At 36.2% G+C, this 20,223-nt stretch overlaps 1 protein-coding gene across 4 annotated transcripts in view; it reads right to left on the bottom strand.

The window, feature by feature from the left end:
• The window catches only part of SLC41A2 (solute carrier family 41 member 2), a 59,703-nt gene that overhangs the window by 12,209 nt on the left and 27,271 nt on the right, over positions 1-20,223 (bottom strand). For all 4 annotated transcript variants that reach the window (XM_083846574.1, XM_083846573.1, XM_083846575.1 and 1 more), the window contains 4 exons: positions 16,347-16,494; positions 15,694-15,773; positions 3,701-3,832; positions 2,505-2,653 (listed from right to left, as the gene is read on the bottom strand). In XM_083846574.1, the coding sequence (XP_083702700.1) occupies positions 2,505-2,653; positions 3,701-3,832; positions 15,694-15,773; positions 16,347-16,494 (509 nt within the window). The remainder of the gene's footprint in view (positions 1-2,504; positions 2,654-3,700; positions 3,833-15,693; positions 15,774-16,346; positions 16,495-20,223) is intronic.

Raw genomic sequence — 20,223 nt, 5'->3', positions numbered from 1 at the left:
GACATCTATTTTCAGATGCCTTCCATGCAAACTGAAAATAAATGCAAAGTCCAATACATTATAAAAAAGGGCTAGAAAGCACATCTTTCATTGCTCAAGAGACTGTCATTCGATTTGTTTTGTTGATAGTTGAAAAGACAGTAATCAGCTATGTGGTTTTTCAGTTTTACAGCAGAGCTGAAAAGCTGTCATTGGAAGGACAAAAATATAAAAACTTCTGGAACAATGAGATCAGTAGATGTTGGTTTGTAAAAACTCAAAATAGATGACAGTTTTCAAAACTGTTCTTTACTATATCCAGGTGCATAGATGACTTCAGTGAAAAGGGGAAGAGGTATGAGTACTAATATTGAAGTGTTTTCCCTGAGAAATGTAAGATGTACAATCTGCAGCAGGGAAGCTCATCAGAAGGACAGGTAAGTAAAATGCATTCCAGACTTAAGGGTTAATGCAAGAATTTTTCCCTGTAAAATTAAAAGCTGCTGTAATTATTGGTATGTAATACCGCGATAATCACTACTAGAAAAATGCCAGAATAATGAAAACGAGGAAAAGAATCTCATTAAATATTTTCAGAAGGTGTCAAAAACCATGGGGTTCCAAATTGTAAATCTGTCAAGACCCATGAGAATTTACAGTGTGTGTGCAATACTGTTACTTGGTTTCAAAATAAATACATCTCAAGCTGCCTGGTATAGCTAAAGACAGAAGGTAAAGAGGGAAAAAATCATCTATAAAAAGGAGAGGGGAAAAAAAAGGCTCTATGTCTGCTCTTCTAGGTGAAAAATCAAGAAAATCAGATGTGGCTTTATGGATTGCAATGGAGATTTATTCTGCAATGGAGACTGCAAAACTGAATGCTCTGATTTACAAAAATCAGCTGTGTGTATTTGTGCCAGCACGGGCCCTGAACTACTGTGTGATCTTAAAATCCTGCCCTAGAGCCTCAGACTCGGTTTTCAGCTAACTTCTGCGTTTCTCACACCTTACCCTGTCCTTTGCTGCAGAAAAAAGATTTGTAGCCCTGAACATATTATGACTGTAGTTCTGTGAACAGGCGAATCATATGGATTTCATATGGATTTATGCCTTGACCTTGACTCCCATGTGAAATCATTGAAATCTAATAATGGCTGAAACCACACACACTTCATTCTTACCTTTGGTAGAGACATTAACAGGGACTCTTTTTCCCCACCTGTTTTTATTAAGCTTATAGGGACTTCGTATCACTGAGAGACCTGAGTCTTAGAAAAACTTGACTGAAGCAGGCCAAAGGATTCAAAATTTATTAGAAACGAGAGACAGATAGAATAGACTGAATGAATGAATAGCATAATTTCCTCAGGAAAACACAGTATAAAACAAGTCTTAAGACTGGAAACTAGGAATAACATGAAAGAGGAAAATTAAAAGTAATAGTTTTGTAATTTTTACTACGACATTCTCACTTGCAAAGGTTGGAACCTTTCCAATTATATTCTACCAAAAGAGTACAGAATTCACATATAAAATTAAAATAGTAGCAGTCTTCAAAACCTATCCATATTGAAATAGCAGTGTGATAGACAATTCAGAACATTAAAATTATGATTTTTTAAAGGATTGATTGGTGATAATACTGTTTGCATTTTAAAACTAAGTTGCTTAATTTTAGAAACAATGCTTATATACATTTAATATACAGATAATTCAACTGTATTTTTATTGTATAACATGAACTTTCTATTTTTGTTTCTAAAGAACAATGAAGCACTACAGTTAATTCAGCCAAGTTTTAGCTAAAAATTGGCTGTGGATTTAGTAAAAATATTTCATTTTTTATTAGCGATTTTTCTTTGAGAAATTATTTCACATTAAGACATTGGTATTTCAAAAGGCATCTTTCATGAAATGCCACTGCTGGGTGTGGACAGACCAACTAGGTAGGAACACAAAATAATGAACACTGTTTGACAATTAATGCAATTACAATTTCTTGCACAGTGATCATTGATCGCTGTTACACTAACTTAAACTTTAATAAACGTTAAAAATGTACCAAGCAATAACATTCTCATCTCCTACATTTTTGACTGTGTTAACTAAAACAGTACCATGAACCATTTTAAGAAACCACTGTGGGAGATTACTTTGAGAGTTTTCTTGATGTATTCATTATTCATAAGTGTTACTTCTCCATCTCTCCATCTCCCCTCTAGCTGATTAAAATGATTGGGGTTTTAGATGCAATGGTGCCAAGAAGTATGTGAAAGAGAAAGTGCAAGATGGATGACTGTGAAATAATGTAGTCATGAATCTTCTGAAAATCACTCACAATACCTATACACCTTTGTAAGCAATATGCATGCGGAGATAATTAGTTACTTCATAACTGTGCTGAAAGTCTGTAATAACCCATACCCTCTTTTACTTATTCATGCAATTTCAGAAATCAGACAACACATCATTTTCTTCAGGAACTTAACTTTATGTGAGCATTTTCAAGTTGTATTTTTTCTTACCTGTAGCAGAGCTGCAAACAAATATACTGCTATAAAGATAGGAGTTAAGGAAGTGTGGCCACTTTTCATCAAATGGATGGTGTACAAGAAAATTAGGTGTCCAGGAATCACCAAAAGAAGCAGAACTTGGGCTGATTTGTTATTTACTCCTATAAAAAAAAATATATATATATAAATAAATCCAAAATTCAGTTAAGCTCTTTAATTATTATATCATATTTCTATTTATTTTAATATAAAAAGACATTTTGAAATTTCACAGCATTGGCTATTGTGGAACAGCAGGAATTATTTTTCACAAAGCCAATCCTTGAGATTTTCAACAGGGGCAAAAAAGTCATCCCTCGTGCCTGCCAGCAAAGTTAAGCAAGGCCTTTCCAGAAGACTGTGCAAACTGTCTGCTGTCAATCAGTGCATTTCCTACATCTCTTTTGGTTCTGTACTTATGTAATAGCATCAAGTTTTTTAGAGCTGCACTGACTTCATAGAACCTTCATAGGAAAGAGGATGTTTTAGACACCATACTCAAGCCATCCTCAGAAGTATCTTATGTTTCTAAAAGATAATCCCATTTACTATTTCCCATAATCCCATTTTACTATTTTACTGTTACATTTAGTATTTTCACATCTCAATGCCTCAATGCATTTCATAAATATTAATGTGTAATACATTCTATTGAAACATCAAATTTCACTACAGATACTGCATTGTTAGGAAAGGGGGAAGTACAGGGAAGACAAACTGTGAAGAAAGAATCTAGAAAGAAATGGCAAATGGGGAATGGAAAGCAGGGACTAGGCTTAGTAACAATGTTAAAGTTTGGTCCAAACAGGAGACTGGATTGAACTCTGGAGTTAAATGACAAAGGTTAAGAGCAGGGAAACAAGTTAAGGTATAAGGTATGATAAAGGCTGAAATCCTCCTGAGTTGATACCATCAGGGCCCTGCCTGATCAGTCCCTATGTCTGAGTCTTGCCAAAGTTATGCCTTTTTCCCTCTCTCTATGCATCACCTCCCGCAGGGAGTTGCTTGTGATTGTCACATGTAAACAGCTGCAGGCAAAGGAAACTGCCAGACCTCTGCTGCCTTTGAATTGCATACAAATTGAGTCTCTCACTGGGGGTACAGTCATATAGGGGGAAAAAGAGGAGACGTGAGACACCATTTTTAACAACTAAGTGACTAATACATACCTGTACCATAATAGGTTCTGCATGGATAATAGCAACCCTTGGCTTCTTCTGGCAGTTCTCCAGGAATACTATGTAAATGGAGGTAGGTAGAAATTCTGCTAGCTTGAATAGCTACTAGATTACCACCAATACCTGAAATACAAAAGGGAACAAGTGGTAAATTTTCAACTTTTTTTTTTTTTTTCCTATAGTAAGCAATATTTTTACAGATTTTCCCTAAATACAGAAGTCAAAAGGAGAAACATTCTTAGACTGTGTATGTTGTAGAAAGGCTACCACCAATCTCTAAAGTGATCAAACTTGGGCTACAATTTGGTGTATCACTGAATATTTAGATATTTGGTATATCCATGCTATATATTGGAAATTTGGGGATGAGTTTTAATTTGTAATAAGTGCAGAAAATTCCTCCAAAATGTTCAACCTGATACTTTTTCATAGGTGAAGCTGCCTTTTAAGGCTCCTTGTTATTTGGCAATCCTTCCTGGAACAACAGAAGTAATACATATCTGTGCCACTGCTGAATTAGCTTCCTCGCTCAGTGTTGCTGGTAAGTATAAATAACACAGAGCAAATGCAGTTGCTACCACAAATATAAATGCAGACTTCTCACACATAGGGCTGGAAAGGACTTCAAGAAATAATCTATCCATTCCCTTTCGCCACAGAGACGGATTTAACCATAATCTTTTGCCATTCACAATTCAGGCTGAAAGGACAAGCATCTGAATAACTATTTTTAAAAGAATGGCAGGGATGGAGATTCTACCTTCTCCATGACAGCTGTTGATATGTTAGGAAAAAAAAAAAAAGACAACTTCTGTGAAACAATTTCAATTTCAATGAATTGAAAAGTAAACCAACTTGTTATATCTACATTACAGAATGAAGTGGCACTAACATATAACTCTCCTATTGCTATTATATCTTAGAGTTGTCTACTTGCATATCAGATACATACCCTTTTTTCCCAGATGCTTTACATAGCTCTGAGAAATATGATTAGGTGGAAGTAATGTGGATCTTTGCCCTACTTAGGAGACCTTGGTTACTGTAGTTGAACTAATGCTTAGGGCTTTGGTCACAGAAAAAGTGTCTGTCATCACCAGAAGAAACTATTTGCCAAATCTCTCTGGGGACTATGGAGCGGTTGGGATAAAGATTTAATACTGAGAACTCAATGAAAATGTTCTGCTGCAAGGCAGCCTAAAGACAGGTTTTGGCAGAACCTAACAAGGGGGTCCAACTTTTAAACAAAAGGTTTCATATCAGGACATAAAGTATTAGAAAAAGTCATGGAATTGGCAGAAAAGACTGATTATCAAACCTACCTGCATCTTCTCAGTCAGGAGATAAAGGGACAAAATGTGAACTACCGAAATGTTGAGTCAGTCTTTGCAAAGAAAACTAAAATAACAGTAGTTGTTTGTTTTTTTTTTTTTTTCATCAAACTACAAAAGGAGAAGTAAAATAAAGGATTTATATAAACTATAAGAGGGGTTTAAACAAGATGAAAAACAATCTAAGTAGGGTCCAAAGTCTATTTTCTGAATGTGAACAATAATGTTGATACGTCTAACTAATGAGAATAAGGTAAGGAAAGAGAGACAGAAGTAAAATGAAGGATCAATGCACTACATTTGGATGGAGATCAGAAAATTTCTGTGACTGAATTACAAAAAAGCTGTTATGTAAAACTGCATTTTAATAAAGCTACAAAGCTGGGGATGGTGCCATATGACTAGAAAATATGAAACAGTTTCTGCTTTAAAAAAAGGGGATAAAAGCAATCTGGATAATTACAAGCAGGCTAGAAACTGCAATAACTGATCTATTCAAAACAATATTAAAAGATAAAATTAGTTAACTCTTCTCTCCCTATCCCTATCTTTTATAGCATTAAATGAAGAAATGAAAGATAAAAGTAAATAGGGCTAAATTTCCAGGCATGTTTTGAGGTTTGTGGCAATGCAACCATAAACCACTTTGGCACAAAAAAGGCAAGATTTCACATACTTCCTAGGATGTGTGCAATTTCCTCTTGTGACTGATAATTATCTGCTGTAACAAATTCAGACAAACAGAAATATGAGAGATGATCTGGACATCTTTCCCTCATTAACAACAAGGGAAACCAAGAGAAAAGAATTAAGGAAAATGGAAATTTTCCCATTTGAAATGGCAGTAAAACTGGCTAGACAACAGAGACAGACCTTATGCAGGTGCACTGAAATTTACAAAGCTTCTAGAGCCCATACATCCTGCTGAGTCTCAACCAGCTAACAGCATATGGTGACGGACAGCAGCAGTCATCCTGTCCTTTAGTTCTGTGCACTCATGTGCCAATTCTTCCTTCTAACTATTTTTGAACCTCTGGGCCAATTTCAACCATGTCTGACACAAGGATTACTTAATTTTAAGGGGTTAATATTAATATTAACTACCTCCTCCAAGTACGGTGGCTGACAAAAAGGAAACAATGGTTGATCCTGCGTAAATAAAGATTCAAATCCACACCTCATTGAGACAAAGGCAGTAATAAAAGCTGTATAGTTCTCAGCATAAGCATGCCAGGTGCCCAGTCAGCACATCTTGGAACTAGACATGGTGCCTCTTACTCAGCCTGTAGTTAAGTGACACTGAAGAGGAAGGACGATGGCCAAAGCAGAGGGAGAATGGAGAGAATATTGTAAGCAATGGGTATTGCAGGGACACTAGGACACAGAACACTGTGGGTTGAACGGTGCTCTAAAAACACAGGATATAAATCAGCACAGAATCAAGTTCCATTATTCTGCTGGTCTTAGAATGACTTGAATAAAGCTGTGCTTGCATTAAATGAATCACTATGTACAGAGACATTCAGTTTGTTTTCCTCTAACAGCAGTTACTGTGCACGTGAAGTTAACTCAGCAATATCAGATTTACCAGATCCCCACAAGAAGCAGAAAACAGATAAAGCTGTGTAGGTTGACTAGATGTCAATACACAAAACTGATCATTTCTGAGCATCTTCTAAATGCATAAAATGGTCATGTGCTAAGTAGCTGCTCATATTATGAAAATCGCTGCAGACATATATATGGACTGTTTCCATGAATTTAAGGGAGAAAATGTGTTTCCTGAAATTGTATTGTAGTCATCGTAGCACATACTTCATAGCAAAAACTAACTGTTCTTTCTCATGAGTACTATATCACAGAGGAAAATAATTGCTTTCAAAAGTAAAATCCTGCAACTGTTACCACATTCCTCTCAGGACAGCAGATGTGTTTAGCTTCAATGTGAGTGCTACTTTGTCAATAATAAGAATAGACATTGCTAAAGTGTGAAGGACATCATGCTGACTTACGACATTAAAAGAAAATTGAAAATCTCATCATGTTATTGAGTCAGTCAAGGGATAAGCAAGAATTAATACCACCTCTGATTTATTTTTTTTATCACAGTTCTTTTGTTTTGTAAAACAAGCACGCAAAACCATATTTAAAGTAGAGCCAAAACCACGTCATGTATTTGTGAGTATGCCTACAGGCATGATTCTACTAAGCACTATTTGGAAAAGGATTTTTTTTTCTAGTAAGAGAAGTAACCATGCTAGTCTGAAAACCACATTAAAAGTACTTTGTATCAATGCATCTTAAAGAATATTTCAAAGCAGATCTGTCCCTCATTACTCTTATTAACATTTTACAGGTTAAAAAAACAAACAATCATAGAAGTTAAAGGAAGTAGACTGGGTGTTGCTGATGCAGACTCATCTCAGATCACCTAATGCTCTGGGTAATTCACCAGGCTGGTGTTGTGTTTTTTGTTTTTGCTTCTGGTTGATTGATTGGTTTTGATGTTGTTGTTTTCCACATATCTTATACCACACACTTTGGGTACCATTTCCAAGGGAAAACTGGAGGAATATCTGACATACCAGAGGGTTGTGCTGCCGTTCAGAGGGACCTGGAGAGTCTGGAGAGCTGAGCTGAAAGGAAGATCAATGAGGGGAAATGCAAAGTCCTGCATCTGGGGAAGAACAAGCCTGTGCACCTGTACAGGCTGGGAGTTGGCTATCTGGAAAGCAGCTCTGCAGAGAAGGACACGGGGGGTTCTGGAGGACAAGAAGTTGGCCATGACCCAGCGATGCACCTTCATGGCAAAGGCAGCCAACGGTATCCTCAACTGCATTAGGAAGAGCATCAACAGCAGGTGGAGGGAGGTGATGCTTCGTCTGTACTCAGTACTGGTGAGGTCATATCTAAGTACTGAGCCCAATTCTGAACTCTCCAGTACAGGACATGGACCTACTGGAGCAAGTTTAGCACAGGATCACAGGAACTGGAGCATCTTTCATATGAGGAGAGGCTGAGAGAGCTGGGGCTGCTCAGCCTGTAGAACAGAGAAGGCTCAGGGGGATCTTATTGACGTGTTTAAATACCTGAGGGGAGGGATGAAGACAAGGGAGCCAGGTCCTTCTCAGAAGTGCCTACTGACAGGGCAAGAGGCAATGAGAAAAACATAGAACACAAGATATTCTATCTGAACACACACACACACAAAAAAAATACCACATTTTTAACAAGGGTGATCAAACACTGGAGCAGGTTGCCCAGAGAGGTTGTGGAGTCTCCGTCTGTGGATATATTCAAAACCCAACTGGACACAATCCAGGACAATGCTTGAGCAAGGGTCTTGGACTAGATCTCAAAATGTCCCTTCCAACCTAACTGGTTCTGTGATTTTATTGAAAAGCAAATAAAGCCAGCTCTTCCTCTCAACACTATTTCAGCTATGCTTCCAATGTACAGAACAAACCCTGCTTACTTCCTGCTTTTGAAGAACAAAAGCTTCCATCTAACCTTAGAAAAGGACTCTAACTTTGAATCTTTAGCACACAGGTGTATTTGTTTCCCTGTGGTCTTCCAAACTAGCTCACCATCCTCCACACACTACTGGGAACCCTTTGCTCTAGATTTAGTTTCTCTGCAGGCAGCCAGACACCCAGAATCAAGGTGCTCCAAAGCCCAAGTTCATGGTAGATACAGCCCCCTACATCTTATAGAAACCTATCTGTAAATGCTCCATAGGTAAATTGGTATAAGTTATGTTGCAGTAAAATAATACGATTACTAGTCTTCCTCTCAGACTTCTAATTCTTCTAAGTCAATGTCATGATGCATTGCCTGACTAAACATCGCTTTGATACTTTAATTTATCCTTAGCATATCATGAATGATTCACAGTCTTAATTTAATATCCACTCTTCAAAATCTGGACTGAATACAGACTTACTAGTTTCTCTTCTGCTTTTCATTGGTGCTTGTCACTATAAATCTGAGTGCTTTGCAAACATGAATGCATTTATTTTTAAAATATACCTGTGAAGTGATATTTTTATACTGTCTGCAAAGAGCGTTTTGCAGTTTTTGGTAATGAATGTGAAACATTTAAGTCATTTTGTTCTGAATAAGTATTTAAACCAGACTTTTCATTGATTTCATTTGCACCAATGAATGTTTTCATTTGTATCAATCAGTGTTTAATATTTTTGCAGGTCAGATTCAGAATCTACAATCAGATATTTCAGAAAATGAGAATAATTATGTTACTACTAATTGGTAAAAAATTTGTTTTAAGGTACTTGTTTAACACTGGGGAGAACTGCATGGTAGGCAAGAGGAATTTTTCAAAGCAGTATTCAACTACCTTATATATAAAGTTACCTCCTCTCCTTTGGGTTTCCATCTCATTCTTTTTTTTTTTTTTTTCCCTTAAGTATATATAAATGAAGATGGGTTCCTGCAGAAAACTACCTTCCTGAAAGCACTGAGAGCACAAGATAACAAGATAAAGCCTAGGTACTCAGCTTTAAAAACCAACACCATAACCATTCACAAGACTATTAAGAACAGTTGCACGATGGGGTACACAAATAACTTTGTAAGAATGGCAAACTTTATGCACATCAATTCATTGAGATTAAAGGTCTTTATAAATTCACTTCTATGGGAGAGATTATCAGTCACAGAATACTGTGCTGTTCCCAAACTTCTACACTACAGCTTCTGCAATAGGACAAAAATCTATTAATACCTATATAAGGGTAGAATTAGGCCAACAAAATTCCCGAAGAAGAATGCTCATCTTTGCACCCTCCTAACCACAATACACAGCAATACAGTCAGTTGTGCCAATTAAGGTGTTTTTTTTTTTTTTTTTTTAGTTTTTAAGACATTACATATGCAAACCATTACATTTTAAAATTGAGTGGTTTAGGTTTGGTTTGGCTCATAAATAATTTTTATCCTATGCCTAATTGACAAGTATTCCTTGACTGTCAAAAAATGAAAATATTCTGGATATACTTGTGATGTGAAAACTAATGATTACTGAAATCTTGTAAAAAAATAAAATACTTAAAAGAAAGAACTCACATCTATAACAGCACAGATTATGCAGATTTACATGTACAACTAGCAACTAAAAAGTAGTAGAACTATAACCCAATAATGAGTCAGAATTAAATATTCAGAATGAAAATCCTCCTCCATTTTCATTCCAAAATAAAGACTGAATTATAAATCTCATACAGTATAGGTGCCTTCTAATTCTATTATATTCTGTGCAATTCAGGATGCAGAAAAACTAATTTCCTACACAGACAAATTGCTCCAGTACCATAGAAGTACACTAATGTCTTCCCTTGTAACTTACAGAGGAAAATTTCAGAAACTCAGCCATCTGAGACAATGATTGTCTTCTAATCAAAGCACTTCTCTGTTGTATAAAAGCTGAGAGTACAACTATCCTATAGCAGATTAAAATACATAAAGTTATTAAAAATACATTTTATTTTTTGAGGGGGAATGATTTCTGGTATTTTCTTTCCATATTCTCTAAAGGAAACAATTTACATCAAGAGATATCTGAAAAGCCTGAAAGTCTGTCCTTCAATTTATCCTATTAATAGATTTAAAAAAAAAATGGTTTGGGGAATATATTACATAAGCTTAACTTTCATCTCCCAGACAACAGACACTCATTAAGTTTTGTGTTAAATTTTCTCATACAGGTTCTTCATATTCCTTGATCTACATTTATTTCTCCCACATATCAAATACTACGTACAGCCAAAGAGTAGGGAATATTACAACAGATTTATGTTACCCTTAAGGACTCTTGTTTCAAATCATCTGTAAATGCAAGTTTTTCTATATGAAGCCTTCATACCATTTCTGGTTTTCAGTTGTTTTCAGAAGTAATTTGTAGAACCTCCATTCTACAAAATGCATAAAAACGGGGTGAAATCTAATGACATGTTGTTTACTACGCAGTAACTCTTGAAATAAAAATACTTACAAGATATCTCACAATATTTTTTTAAGCATGCAAGGAAAATGGAAAGTGGCTCTATCTAGTAATCTCAGTTAATTTCAGCTGATTATTCTGAAGCATATAATTGTATAAAGCATTATCTTTTTTTTTCTGCACAAAAGGAACTCAGCGACTTGCAAATTGCAGTTCCTGAGCCAAATTCAACAAACTGTGTTGCTGTAAGTGGATTTGTAAATTTTATACATCTCTTCCATTAGAAAACATAATGATCAGCTTTGAGTATCTAGGCTGAAGCACAGCCATGCTGGAATTTTAGCTAGTTTCTTCAGAACTTCAGTACATCAAACACAAACATCTAAATTTCAACTAGATTTAAAGTACCCCAATGGCTAAAACCACAAAATGATTTATTTATTTTTAGAAAGCACAGTTAAAATTTAACCCAACCGACCATAGAATTAAAAATAATTCTTCATCTCAAGAAATCTGTTTAACAGGGGAAAATTGGAAAACTGGTTGTAAAATACTTCTGGCCACCAGCACTAAAGTTGACTATAAATGCCTGCCTGCTTAAGAACTATTTTAATATTCTTGGCAAAAATTTGCAGTTATTGTTAACAGGGGTAGGAATCTTTGAGGGTGTTCAAATTCCAGACCAATATTTCTTAAACCAGAAGATATATGGCTCCAAACTGTAACATATATATGATGAAAGTGCCTTGTCCCACATCTAAGAATATGAAAACCACTTAGACAGGACCTGATTGAATGCTACTTACTGGCGCACAAAGGAAGCCTAACACCTGATGACTTTGCAGTGTATAATGTCCAGGATTTCACGATATCCAACAATTGGCACTGAAAAAATCAGCAACAATTTGAAATCTTGGACACTCACACACCATCCTGAGATTTTGGCTAGACATAATCCCAATAGGTTACAATATTTATTTCAGGTTTCCTTGTTTCACAGGAACAACAAGCTTCAAAGTAGGAGAAAGGAAAAGGCATCTAAAAACCACTTTGAGTGGGAAAACCTGCAGCTACTTTCACTGCTTATGTTTACAATGATAATTCCAAGGACAGGAAAGCACTGGGAAAGAAAGCTTTCTGCAAGAGTCATATTTAAAAAGCTTTCTGTTAAGTGGCCTAGCACATCTTTGGTTAGTAAATGAGTGTCAACAGATGTTTTTTTTTAACTGAAAGATTTCCTAAACTCCAGTTTTCTACGTTATACTGACCAGCAAAATCAAAAGGAGCCAATAGAATTATGAAAACCAGGAAAGCCTAATCTAACAGCAACTGAAAAAATCACTTACCTACAATTTCCTTTTTCAGGAGGTGTACCATAAAGCAGGCACACTGCATCCTCTACACAGAATGTATTTTCTTCTATATTTTACAATAGAAATGCCTCTATATTTCAAATTCTGAGGACTGAGGAGTTTAGCACACACATACGACACTTATACTTACGCCCCTCTGTTCATTTGTGGATGAGGGAAAACCAGAATTCATTAGTGCTTACGTTGTTGTCCAGTGGCACTGCAAAAGCAGCATTGCTATTGCTGATCATGGGTCACAGGCCTTGCACTAGCTTTCCCTTACGGTAGCAGCACAAGTCTCTAGTCTTGACCTATTATTATGCTTGTTGCCAGCTTGTTAAGAGTTCCAAAATGGCGCATGGTGTGAAGTTACTCTAATTACAACATGGAGTTTAAGACTGGGACAGTAGCTGAAATATATGGACAGGAGACTATAAACAACTCCATGATGGTCCATTACTAGTCACTAAAAAGTTTAAACCTTGCGAGCTGGGAAAAGATTGCTTTACGCGTAACAAGAAAAGAAGCAGCTAAGCATGAAAAATCCAAATAAGCAACGGGGTAAGGTACCTGGTGTAGCATGGAAAAAAACATTCTCAGGCATTGCACAGTAGTTTGGGGGGCAGATGCCAAAGGCTGAGAACTGCCTAGAAATACAAAACTTCTTAAAATGAAGGCAGCTTTTATAACTGGGGTGGTGCAATTATCACAGCAATCATCATCAGAGAACCACAGTGGGACTGTCACAGCTACAAGCCCACTTTTAGCCACAGCTTTCCCTCTCTCAGCCTACCTAATTCTTCAGGGATCTTTTGACCTGCCAGCTAATCATCCATGGCTATGTATAGTATTTGGCTAGTTCTTTTTCTCTAAAGATAGATCAAAAGAATGTATGCACATTGCCTTAATTCTGTTCATAAACTTATGAAAGAAAATCAGAAACAAAGTGGTACATTTAACTTTTTCTCTAGAGGCATGTTTATAGTAAGCTGTCATTCCTAGCAATTAAAATGATTTACTTAAGTCCAATCATTAACTACAAATTTTTAAAAAAGGCAAAATGTAAACACGCACGCAATTCAGCTTTTACAGCCAATTTCTGTGAAAGAAACCAACCTTGAACAGGATGCATAGTTCCACTTACAAGGGCAGTTCATAACTACTACAGGGTAAAAGACCATCATCACTGCAACATCTGGTAAGAGCGTGCGGTCTTGAGAAAGGCCTGTATCCATTAGACCTATATCCATCAGACCTGTATCCATCAGACCTGTATCCAGTGTAGGCAGCAAGACCAGAACATGAGAATCTATAGAGGAAATCCAGACCTATTCTACTACTGTACTGGAGCAGAGAGAGAAGCCTACTGGAAAACAGTATAAAGCAATCATCAGACAATTGTTTGCTGTTGTAATCAAGAGATGTCATCTAGGAAAGCAGTACCACTGGTAAGAGCTTTGGGTGCACCTGCCTCTAAAGAAAACACGATCCTCTTCTCTTAGGAAGTAAGCTACCAAGGAGGAGGACTATTACAAGAAAGCTTTCAGCTGTAAAGCAGTAGAGGTCAAAGATCAACATGGTCACCCTGCTCTTTAGGTATCTGGAAATCAAAATGGAAATGCACAAAAAGTAGATGCAAGTACTTGCAATTCTGAATGAATATAAAGGAAAGGCTCAGGCAAGGAAGCATAAAGGCTGAAAAGTAAAAATGAATTTATAGTCAACAAGGAACATAAGCAGCAACACTGAAATGCCTTATATTTAAAGGAAATTAAAAAGAAATACAAGAGCTTAATAGGAAAGAAGCATGCTGTGTGGAGGACTGAAATACTCAGTTCCTTTTGTATCCTGACTTTGTAAAAAATGGTGATGCCTGATCATAAACTTGTACGTTTAAGTCTGTACGGCCTGAGGATAAATTAAATGTAGAGCATCCTTAGAGAGCTAGATGAACAGTCCATGAATTATCATTATTAATTATTGAATTATTGAATATGAATTATTATTTTTGAATATGAATTATTATTTTTGCAAACTGATTATCTTAGAGGTTAGTGAATACCAGAGGGCTGTAATAGGGAAAACAGAAAATGTATATTTAAAAAGGACCAAAAAGAATGATATGGGGAATCTGTATGTTTGTAAAATTTATATTCCTGACAAGTATAAGAACAAATTACTAAATAGACAATTTGTAAGCATCTAGAAGATAAGAGAGCAGCAAAACAAAAGCTAACATGAATTTACCAAGAACATCCCTCTGTCAAGGTAACACAATTATCTCCTTTAACAGAACAGCTTGCCTAATGGGCACAGCCATAGATATACCAACTTTTAACTGTTGCAAATTGTTTTGATGCTATCCCATGCCGCATTTCCACTAGCAACCTTTGGAAGTTAATTATGTCAGAGGCAAAGTGTTTCAGAACCCAGCATCAATATTAACATTTTTATTATCAAAGCAGATGAGCAAACCAAGTGGTTTTAACTTATTTAATTGATAGCTTAGAAAACAAAATAGAATATACCCCAATGGCATTTGCAAAGGCCAAGTTAAGATAAGCCAAAGCACTTGATAAGCAAAAATCTGAAGTCAGAATCATCTTGATAGTTAGAGAAATTGATTTAAAATCAATGCATAAAAGTGCAAAATAATGTACAGAATCAAATGTAGAAATAAAAAAGGGGAAAAGAGCAGCTAGTGAGCATTATTGTGGGAACAGATCCAGTGATTATAATTATTGCAAGCTAAACGTATTAGTCACATGATACTGTAGCAAAAAAAAAGAAGCTAAAAATTTGCATGTTGCAAATAACTACATCAGTCTAATAAGATATTATCTGTTCATGCAGAATTTGCCTTGTTATTTTTCTTAGATGACAAAACTATTTATGGATGAAATTGTCATGAATACATTTTTGTGCATCTGGAAAGCGCATAACAAACATGGGAACCAATATACATTTCTCTTAAGAAATCAATTTGCATGTAGCGCCCCTGTTGGCTCTTAAACCTACACGCAAGTAAATATTGAATTGCTATTTTGAAAATTTGCCCTTGGACATTCAAAAGAAAATCATCTGAAACAAATTATTATCTAAATTTTCCTCAGCCATATCAATTTCCATATAATATTTGGTCATATAATATTTGAATATACCTCTTCAATTTTCACATTTTCTTAATGCATACTTCAGGCTCATACTTCTCATTTTCTCCAACATGTTTTAATGATTGCAGTAAATAGGACCAAGAAACTCTCTTCAGGTGTTAATAGGCTTTTATCAAACCAAAGTGTATCAATCAATACGTAGCAGCATATAATCCTGTCTTAGTCTTACCATTAATTACCGGGGTATAAACAACAATTCCAACCAAGTTTGGATCAGATACAGTAGTGTCCAGAATAAGGCCACCAATACTGAAAAACAAAGTACAATATTTAGAATAAGGCAAACAGCTACATTAATTAGTATTTCAAACTTTTTTAATAATTTCAATCTTTTAATATCTTCAAGCCAATTTTCTTCTCAATTCATCTTTTTTCCCCTATTACTTTGTCCTCCGCTACAGACTAACATTGCTACAGCTACTGATTTAGATATTAAAATTGACTTCTTGTATAACAAAGACCATAGAATTTCAGAAAATCACTTGACTTTTAAGATTCATAGCTTTCATTTGATTAAATCACTTCTTAGATCAGTGTGCAGTTTTGATAGGAAGCTGCAGGAGATGAATACTTCACTGTTTCCTTTATTTGATACAGTACATCTCTGTTCAGTCATTTCCACAGGCTACTGCTAGCTTCCCCACTCATTCCGATCTATGATTTAACTATGTAACTTCGTAATTTTTGGAAGATGAAAGTTTATTCCCACTCCGCATTCTAGAGGCTCCTTGAATGTTTCTTTCAAGCACAGTCAGGTGTTATATAAGATATATAGAGAGACCAACGAGAGACCTCAAGACAAACAAAAACATATAGACTTACCTGCTTATAACCATGGCAGTTATAACAGGCTCCCATCCTGAATGGAGAACAGTTCTGGTAGCTGGGTGTTTGGCAGCTATGACAATCCCCATAGGAGTCAGAGCCAAAAAAAAGGCACCAACTAGAGGAGATACATAGTAATATGTCTCTAAAAACAAAAAACAAAAAACACACACACAGAAAAACAAAATAACTATTTTGCTTTCCAGACATTCATGGAAGTTATTCCTAACTTAGAACTCTAAAATAAATTATATTCTACGCCATTCAATTGAGGAATTTTAATAGTCTCTAGCACTACTGTACCTAACTTTTCAACTACTGCATCAAAAAAAATGGTGTAACGTCTGCCACCTGTGATCGCTTTCTCCCATCCCATCAAGGACAGAACTATCTGTGTCAAGTAGAAAGTTTTTAAAAACATTTTTATATGATGCTTGATGATAAAAATGCAATAGAGATGTGGAATATAAAACATTGTTACATGTCTGCTAAAAAAAAAAAAAAGAAACAACATATTGAAAATGCATTTTGTTTATATATAAATTTGTAGCATATGTAAACCTCCCTCTTTCCAAAGCACAGATAATATGCTAATCTCCCCAGAAACAGCATATCTAAAATGATGCAGGCACAATATGTAATACTGAAACATTTATATCAGTAGTTCAGTTGCTTTATAACCTGTCTGAAAGTCTGGAAATTCACAGCCACAATTCTGCTGCCTGCACCTATCCATCAGAATGGCATCATATTTCATAGGAACACAATTGCAAATATCAGTAAGGGAGTACCATCGTAAAACAAAACTAATAATGCAAAGGGCTGCCTCCAGAAAGAATAATATTTTTCAGATTAGTTCAGTCATACAGTCCCATCCACTCAGAAGCTATCACAGTGATCCAATTCAACTGTGGCAAATACACGTGTAACTTACACAAACAGCTCGCATTTACATACATTTAATTTTATGAGAAATGTGGCAGTGTATTTAATATTAAACACATTTTGTTTAAACTTTCAGAATTTGGACAACTCAATGCAAAATATATTTTAAATAAACAGGTTGAAGTAGTTCACATAGAACGCATAAACACTTGAACAAAGAAGAATATCCAGTATATATAAAACTATCCTACCCAAGCATTATGGCTTATTACAAAGTCTGCAAGTTCAAGCAATTACTACTTTGATGTTATCTTGGTGGAGGGATGGAGAACAGCTAAAACTACTCCTGAAAGAATTGCTGTAGTGTTCTTAGAAGTTACTGTCCTTCTGCATTGACTGGTAACAACCTCTGCAGCAGAGCCAGCAGAAAAGAGACTAAGATTCCTATCACTCTGTAAGCTAAAAGTAGAAAGCTATCAGAATGAGAACGAGACAAAACCCAAAAGAGAAGTAATTTTTCCTTTCCTCTTCTAACTACTCTATAGTATATTATCTCCTTCCATTGTGGTGCCTTTTTTTTTTTTTTGTCATTTTTCCTCCTTCTATGAACTAAGAGGTGTTTAATGTGAAAAGGTCTGACTCAAAAGAGTACACATAATACATGACTCCTTTATTTGGTAATTACAGTTTTTTTTTAAACAAGCTTATAAGAGAAAAATGTATTGATGTAAAGTTTTTGAACTTTTTGTCACGTGGACCACTACTTGCTGCCCAAGTAAATGCATTCTTCCCTCCACTTGCAATGAAGAAAAATCCCTGTGCGTACTGCAGTGGGTCCTATGGAATGGCATCATTCATTCTGTATCTATTTACGTAAAACTTTGAGACTTCCTTCTTTTTCTCTTTTTTTTTTTTTTTTCTTTTTAAGATGTTAATCACATTATGTTCCTGCTACTTATTCTCATTCCCTCTATGTCTGTTCTGTCTGAGAACTGGCTGAATGGCAGGTCTCAGAGATCAGTGAGATCAGTGGCAGGGGCAGTAGCTAGCAGTGTCCCCTGGGGTCAATACTGGGTGCAGTATTGTTTAACTTACTCATCAGTGACTTGGATGAAGGGATAGAGTGCCCCCTCAGAAAGTGTGCTGATGATACTAAACTGGGAGGAGTGGCTGATACACCAGAGTATCAGCCGCTCAGAAGGATCTCAACAGGCTGGAGAGATGGGCAGAGAAGAAACTCTTAGAATTCAACAAAGGCAAGTGCAGGGTCCTCCACCTGGGGATGAATAACCCCACGCACCAGTACAGGCTGGGAGCTGATCTGCTGGAAAGGAGCTCTGAGGAGAAGGGGTTGGGGGGGTCCCAGTGGACAACAACTTGACCATGAGCCAACAATGTTCCCTTGTGGTCAGTGGTATCCTGGGCTGCATCACGAAGAGCATTGCCAGCAGGTCAAGGGAGGTGATCCTCGCCCTCTACGCAGCCCTGGTGAGGCTTCACCTGGAGTGCTGTGTCCAGTTCTGGGCTCCCCCGTACAAGAGAGACAAGAAGTTCTGGAGTGAGTCCAGCGAAGGGCTACTAAAATGACGAAGGGACTGGAGCATCTGTCATCTGAGGAAAGGCTGAGGGAGCTGGGACTCTTCCGCCTGCAAAAGAGAGGGCTCAGGGGGGGATCTGATCAATGTGTATGTGGAACAGATTGCCCAGAGAGGTTGTGGAGTCTCCTTCCTGGAGTTATTCAAAAGCTGTCTGGACGCAAGCTTGGGTAATGTGTTCTAGGGACCCTGCAGGGACGTTGGACTAGATAATCTCCAGGGGTCCCTTCCAACCTCAACCATTTGATTCCGTGATTATGAGATTTTTACCAAGACAAGAAAGGAAATTAAAGTTCAAAAAGGAATGGCATTTTACTACAATTTCTTTTTTAATCCCAATAACAACTTAAATAACTTGTTAGAACATGTTCATGAGAAAAGAGAGTATTTAACTATCAGCAGCAGTCTCCAAGCATGGAGAACTAGTCCAAAAATATAGTCCAAGAATTACGAAGAACACTAAAAATAAGTACTCTTCTACTCAAAGTAAAATACATTGTATAATTCCTTTCTTCTGGGAAAAACAAACAAACAAACAAAAAAAATACAAAAAAAAATGCCAGCACAAAGATAAAACAGAAACCAGTCCAGCAAATGAGCAATAAATACTAACCAAGAGATATTTAATAAGCAGCTTATAAATAAATAAGTGAAATATAAAATATATGTATGCATATATCATCCTGCCACATAAATGTTTTGTAAGATGTTTTAAAAAATGAAAAAATAAAAAAAAACGAGAAGACAGTCTTGCTAGTGTATTCATGAACTATAACCAAAATAAATACAATTTATATGTGCAGTGCAACAGGACTGTACTATTTCAGAACTCAGCAAGCAGCCAGTAGCAAGGGCAGCTTTACAAGCCTTAGAAAACACAATTAACCCATGGATGATTTTCAGTCCTTTCACTAGTCGAAGTCAAAATATTTTAAATTAGTTAACAGCAGCTACTGAAAAAAAAAGAAGTGCATCTATACAATATAACGCAAGCTGTCATTTTTACAGCAAACAAAGCAAAAGTTAGATGAACTTTCAAGAGAGTGAATAGATATTTTATAGCAGTAAAAAGAAAAGGTGTGTAGTGATATAAAAGACAACGTGAAAGAAAAGCAGCTGGTGGTTTTGTTACATACTAAGGCATGACTTTCAACAATACTCAGCAGTGGCTTAAGTTTCTTCCTCTGAGTCAACAACAAGTGAGAAGAGTTATTTTTTGGCCTTGTTTTTCAATATTTTAATATGTACAAGTGTCTTAACTTTACCATGCAGAAAAATCAGAGACAATTTACAAAATAGGTTTTATACCCGAGGCTTTTAAATGGAGTTGGACATAAACCAGATTATAAAAGCTACCCATTGTTACAAGACTGTGTCACAAGTTTTTCTGAAAA

The sequence above is a fragment of the Anser anser genome (assembly GCF_964211835.1).
Source record: "Anser anser genome assembly, chromosome: 1".
NCBI classification, from domain to species: Eukaryota; Metazoa; Chordata; class Aves; order Anseriformes; family Anatidae; genus Anser; species Anser anser.
Note: the sequence above shows the minus strand (reverse complement) of the source record. Positions and strands in the feature narration are given on the sequence as shown.